Source organism: Mauremys reevesii, linkage group 13, assembly GCF_016161935.1.
Source record: "Mauremys reevesii isolate NIE-2019 linkage group 13, ASM1616193v1, whole genome shotgun sequence".
Taxonomy (NCBI): Eukaryota; Metazoa; Chordata; order Testudines; family Geoemydidae; genus Mauremys; species Mauremys reevesii.
The window spans coordinates 13,151,831-13,158,434 of record NC_052635.1 but is presented as its reverse complement, the minus strand read 5'-3'; the positions used below and the strand labels follow the sequence as shown (position 1 = coordinate 13,158,434).

The window sequence follows — 6,604 nt, the reverse complement described above, 5'->3', positions numbered from 1 at the left end:
AACGTGGCTCTCAGTGGAGCATCTCCACTTAAACAGATCCTCACGTAAATTGGACTTCTAGTTCCTTAGTGAATCCATTGCCAAGTTAGCCAGGTCATAGTTGAATTACACCTATCCCAATCTCTCAAGACACCCCCCCACCCCAATATTCCATATAACCCTCCTGAAACCCTTATACCGAGAATTTTTTTCTACACAAGACTCAGCTGCCTCCCACACCAGTGCACATACAAGACCACGAGGAATATGTCATCCATGAAATCTTGGATGTTAAGAGATTGTGGCGTAAACTTCTTTACCTAATTGACTGGGAAGGCTTTGGCCCTGAAGAGCATATGTGGGAGCCAGGAGAACTGTTCACACACCTCCCCTAATAGTAGCCTTCTAGAGGAACCGCCCCAAACCTATGGTGCCTGGGTCTGTGGGTGGGGATCTGTGTGGTAACCTTCTCCTATTCTCTACCCGTCAGCTCATAGACAGCAGCTGGGACTGGAGCCCATGATGTCCAACTGTGCTTAGGCTATGGCTGGGAGAGATCCAAGGCTCCTGATTGGGCCATAGTCCCTGTGATAAATGGGTGGGGAGTAGCTCCCATTTGTGGACACCCAGCCAGCAAGTTAGCTATTGAATCCCTCTTGGTGGCTGTTCTCTACTTGCTTTACCTGTAAAGGGTTAAAAAGTCTGACTGCATGCACAGGTAAAGGGAAGTGAGTGGCACCTGACCAAAAGAGCCAATGGGAGGGTTAGAACTTTTTAAAATTGAGGGAAAAAATTCCCTGTATCTGTCTGTGGTTGTTCTCCGAGAGAGGGGACAGAGCAGAAACAAGGCTGAGACTATGCTGTAAAAAGCTTTTTGCCAGGTATGGAAATCATCAGATCATACCTAAAAGTCTTCATTTGAAACCCCAGATATGTAAGTAGATCAGAAAATGTCTAGAAAGACGTGATTAGGTTTATCCCTGTTTATTTCTTATTTGCTTGTGGACTCCTCTGTGCTAACCCCAAATGCTTTTGTTTTGCTTGTAACTTTTAAGCTGGACCTCAGGAAGATTATTCTTGCTGTTTAATTTCTGTAAGTGTTTTTTAAAACTAGCAAAAACCTAAGTTCCAGATGTTTTTTCTTTCTTTTGTTTTTAATAAAATTTACCTTTTTTAAGAACAAAATTGGATTTTTGGTGTCCTAAAAGTTTTGTGTACATGTTGTTTAATTAGCTGGTGGCAACAGCTGATTTCCTTTGTTTTCTTTCTCAGCAATTCCCCAGAGGGGGGTGAAAGGGCTTGAGGGTACCCCACAGGAAGGAATTCCCAAGTGCGCCTTCCTGGGCTCTAAAAAGTGGGGGGTTGCACTTGGGTGGTGGCAGCGGCTATCATCCAAGGTCAGAGAGAAACTGTGACCTTGGGAGTCTAATACCAGCCTGGAGTGGCCAGTATTAATTTTTAGAATCCTTGCAGGCCCCCACCTTCTGCCCTCGGAGTGCAAAAGTGGGGAATCAGCCTTGACATTCCCTATTTAAGTGAGTGGAGGAAATACAAAATTGTCTGTACAACTGGACTTCCTGCTGCCATGGACTGCTGTTCCTGCTTTCTCATCCTGACCTCCTGCTATCCTGTCTTGGCCTGACTCTTGGTAAAAACAACAAGGAGTCCGGTGGCACCTTCAAGACTAACAGATTTTTTTGGGCATAAGCTTTTGTGGCTAAAAAACCTCACTTCTTCAGATGCATCTTGGCAAGTGGCTTTTGATTCCCTGCTCTCCGATTTTGTCTCTCAGTTCTGAACTCTTGGCATTCCACTCTGGGTTTGGCTGCCCCTACTTCTTTCTCTGTGGGTCCAAGGGCAGGTTTCACATTTGGCATGTATAGGGTCAATGGCTCAACCCCAGAGGGGAGCTGTTCTGCCAGTGACTCAATTTAATTCTTACCTTCTGGTGGAAGAATCAAGAGCTGCCAGCTGGACTAACTCAGCCGTCAGCAAAGATTTTGGAGGTGACACAGGCGAGGGCCCTGCCAGCTCAGTCACTGGCACTAGCCCATCCCAGTTGCTCAAAAGGAAGGAGTGCCTCCAAGAGAGGAATAATGGAAAAACTTGCTGAAAGGTAAAGTTTCTTCCTGACCTTTCTCAGTTAGTGACTGGCTCGTGCCCTGAAGCACAAAACTTGATATCTAGTGTGTTGGTTCCATTTTGGGTAGGGAGTGGGGTCTAGTGGGCTAAAGGAAAGGGGGGGAATCAGTACTCCTGGTTTTTAACCCTAACTGTGGGAAGGGAGGGAGGTCCAGTCACAGGGCAGATGAAGATTCAGGACTCCTGGGTTCTTTTCCCAGCTCTTGAAGGGGACTAGGGTCTAGTGGGTTACAGCAGGGCCATCAAAAGCAGTCAGGACTCATGGGCTGTATTCCCAACACTAGGGAAAATGTTGAGATTTGTTTTGAAAGCACAAAGAACCTCGCTGGAAAACCACAAAACATTTCCCGCACATTCATTATGTCTCCAGTGGCTTATGTTTTTGCCATCCCCAATCTCACACAACACAGAGATTGCTTTGCAGGTATCAGGTTTTATGGCAATTGAGGATCACAGAGATAAGCAGATAGTGAGCAAATGTTGAAAAAACAATGACGAGAGCAACGAGCAATGAGAAATTACAGTTAATTGCAATGAATGAGGATTATCCATTATCAGACTCAATACACAGTACAAGAAGAGTGAAATTGATGGATATTTCTCAATGAAAGGAAAGGTTTTTAGACAGCCACTATTTGGCAGAAGGCAATACAACATGGGGAAAGAGTGAGTATACTGAAAAACTGGCACTGGAAGCAGCAGAGGGTGGGGGCGGGGAAGTGATGCCCATACTGTATAATGGGCGCTAGGGGGAGCAGAGGGTGGGGGCGGGGAAGGGGCGGCTATACTGTATAATGGGCACTAGGGGGCACTGAGGCTGAGGGGTGGAAACACCTAAACAATCTGTGCTCAGAGGCGGGTGAGGAGCCGGGTGCTGTGGCTAGCATGGGAGGGACAGAGCAGGGTTAGAGGAAGTAAGAGGCCCTACATCTACTCCAAATAGAACACAGGGAGCAGATTCCAGCAGCCGATGACAATGTGCCGGGAATAGTTTTCCTTAGTGTAAGAGTTAGTGTATGGGTTATATCTGCAGGTGGTGACAGTGAAGTGAAAAATGCTCTTGCGTAGGCCATTTGAAACGTGTATTCCGCCCACAGAGCAGACACGCGTGATAGATCGCATGGGTGCATGGATGAAGGTGTTGATTAATGTCCCATCTATTCTCCGTCTCCACATCATATTATCGCAGTAGTTGTCGAGGAAGCCAGCTGAACTTTGTGGGAAATCCACGTGGTGCCTCCTGAATCTGTTTTCCAGATAGGCCCATGGTGTCCCACTAGCCAGACCCAGGCAGGCGGCCAGCAGGACGAGGGGCAGCAGTAACCGTAGATGGGGTCTTCTCATGGCCATGGCCGTGTCCGTTTCTGGATCGACCTGAAGTAAGGAAACAGTGCAGGGTGGGGATCTGCCTCCACCATGGAACACCTCCTGGGCCCAACCTCGTCCCCTCCCATTCCACTCTGCCCAAAATCCCCACCCCTCCTGATATCCCTGTCCACACCACTTTGCCCAGAGTCCATCCCATTGTCCCAGCCCCATGGGCTTGGGGCTTCTCAGAACCTAGCACATCTGGGGCTCCATTGTGCCAGGTGCTGCCCTGGCTCCCACGGTGATCGGGGCCTGCTCCTCTAACCCACTGCTCCCCATTCCCCTCCCAGAGCCACGTTAGAGCCCAGGTGTCCAGAGTCTCAGACTGTGACCACTATGGGCCTCCCGCCCTTGTGCCAGCTGTTGCACAGATCCCAACTGACATCAGCCCCCACCTCCCTTAACCCACTGTTCCCTACCCAGAAGTGAAGAGTGAACCCAGGAGTCCTGACTCCCAGACTCTCTGCTCTAACCACTAGAACTTGCTGTCTCCAAGAAACAAACCCTGTATTTGCAACCCCATGCAATAGTGTTCTCTCCTCTCTCTGTGCTAGGGGAATCTCCTGCAGCTTACCCAAGTCCTTGTTGCTTTACTGCTGTCAGATCAATTGATCCCAGCATCTGCAGAGCCAAACCTCACCCTGATCCTCCTGCCCACCATGGAGTGTGTTATATAGAGCCCTGCCCGATCTGGAGGTGGATTAGTAGGAAGGGAAACCTAGTAAATAACTGGGTCATCATAATTTCCTGATATCTGGCAATTAAAAGCAGTAGCCCAACAGGCCGTGGGTGGGTGAGGAACAAACAGCACCAGTCCTGCTAGAGACGTGAGCTCAAGGTGTGTCTACTCAGCAAGGGAAGGTGCAATTGTAGCATAGGTAGGTGTATCCCTGTCAGCTTTAAGCTAGCTACTGTGGGGAACAATATCAGGTGGTACAGATGTAATCGTGGACTAGGTGCTCTGGTACCAGCCCACCAGGGACTTTGGGTACCTACCCTGGTTGCCAGACAGTGCTGTAGTCCAGGCAATCCGTCCTCTCTGCTATTGTTACCCAAGCTAGCTAGATTAAAGCTAGCGTAGCAACGCCCACCCGGGCTACAATCACAACTTCATTTGCTGAGCAGATGCATCCTGAGTCCTGATCCACCGGCCCTTGCTAATTCAGTCCTAGCCTAGAAACTCACAGCTCTTCCGTTGCCCCCCAAGCCCGACCACAGCCCCTGCCATCCCAGCCCTGGGCTCTGTGGCAGTCATTGAGATGGAATATATGGGCCCAGAGAATCAATGATGTTAGTATGACATTGTCACTGCCTAAGAACAAGCAGTGTTAAATGCGGTTTGAGGTTTGGTATTGAGAGCCGTCAGCCTACTCAGTCCCATGGCAAACACACAGTTAACAGTCCTTTCCCCCTTGCATTGAAGGTACAGAAAAGGACAAACAGCTCAAACCTTTGAAAGGTAAAGCATTAAAGCTTTTATTTTAACTGTGTCCCTGTTTACCAGGCAGGATCTTAAAACAGTCTTTGAGTGACAGCATTGACATTAAAGCAAAGCAGGTCACCAAACTCCTGAGGCAATTTCACACAGTATCTGGCTGGTTTCAGCTCTGAGAGGGGTTGAAGGTGGTTGTAAGTCCTCTCCGGTGTGCCTTGTTACATCTGCCCCCAAATCTAGTTTAAAATTAACAGTCTTTCCAATAATATTCTATTCCTTCCTCCAGCCTGGCTCTGTCTCATTACACAGGATTGATCTCCGAAAAAATGTCTTGTGACTCTCAGTGGTCACTCACTTGCACCTCCCCACTCTTCTCGTGTAGTTTAGTTGCAAAGCAAAAATGTGCAAACTACTCCTTACATGCATGTGAGTCTGATGGTCTGTCAAAGCAGAAGCACAATGGGACATGAAACTTTGGCACTTGGATTAAATTCTGACATTTCTAGTCGATTTTCTCTTCTGATGCTTTGTCAGGTTAGTTACATAGAGACAGAGGCAAAATGGATGCCAGTAATGACCAAAACTTTATTGCAAAAAGGAATGTCTCCAATGCTTGGTGAAGATGTGCTGCTCTATTCTTTGCTAAGTGCCACCTATTGCCTAAACTTAATAATGCAGCTTAAGCTTTCCATCACAGGTCCTGCTTGCAAGCCAAGGGCTCTTGAGGGAAGTGTGCAATGAAGGTCTTCAGCACTCAGTCTGCAGAGAGCCCTCCTAGAGCAATTGGGGTGAATTGTGCCTTTTGAAGCAGCCTGGTTTATATCTCTCTGTTTTGGTGTTCTTCAGTGTTAGGACTCTGGATTCTAAGAAGTAAAGTCATGTTCTATTTCAGACTTCCAGCAAGAGTGTTGTATGTTCTTGATCTAACTTCTCTGTGCCTATTCATGAACATAGCAGACAGAAAGCAAAATCCTCCTGCAATTTCTTTAATTAACCTGACCAACCAAGAATATATGGCTGAAGTGTTTAATGCCTATTTTGCTTCAATCTTCACTAAAAAGGTTAATGGTAACTGGATACTCCACAGAGATAACATTAACAAGGAGGAAAGAAAACAAGCCGAAATACAGAAAAAAAGAGGTTCAAGAATATTTAGTATGAGTAAGATGTACTCAAATTTTCTGAGCCAGATGCAATTCATCCTTGGGTACTTAAGGAACTAGCTGAAGCAATCTCAGAACTGATAGCAATTATCATCAAGAGCTCATGGAGAACGGGTGAGGTCCCAGGGAAATGGAAAAGAGGAACAAAAAAGACCCAGTAACTTACACACCAGTCATACTAACTTTTCTACCTAGAAAGATACTGCAAGAAATTATTAAACAATTAATTTGCAAGCACCTAAAGGATAATAGGGATAGAAATCATAAAATTCATAAAAAAGAAATCATTCCAAGACAGCCTAATATACTTATTTTACAGACTTACTATCTGAGGGTACATCTACACCCCAGGATTATTCCAATTTTACAGAAACCGGTTTTGTAAAACAGATTGTATAAAGTCGAGTGCACGCGGCCACACTAAGCATATTAATTCGGCGGTGTGCGTCCATGTACCGAGGCTAGCGTCGATTTCCAGAGCGTTGCACTGTGGGTAGCTATCTCATAGCTATCCCAT

General features: G+C 46.7%; 1 protein-coding gene across 1 annotated transcript; it reads right to left on the bottom strand.

The window, feature by feature from the left end:
* Nucleotides 1-3,051: 3,051 nt before the first annotated feature.
* On the bottom strand, nt 3,052-3,471 carry LOC120380049 (ribonuclease-like). Its single transcript, XM_039497552.1, has one exon. The coding sequence runs from the start codon at nt 3,469-3,471 to the stop codon at nt 3,052-3,054; it is 420 nt and encodes a 139-aa protein (XP_039353486.1).
* Between the last annotated feature and the right edge of the window lie 3,133 nt (nt 3,472-6,604).

Coding starts and splice junctions, on each gene's coding strand:
- LOC120380049 (XM_039497552.1), bottom strand. CDS start 3,471: ATGGCCATGAGAAGACCCCATCTACGGTTACTGCTGCCCCTCGTCCTG.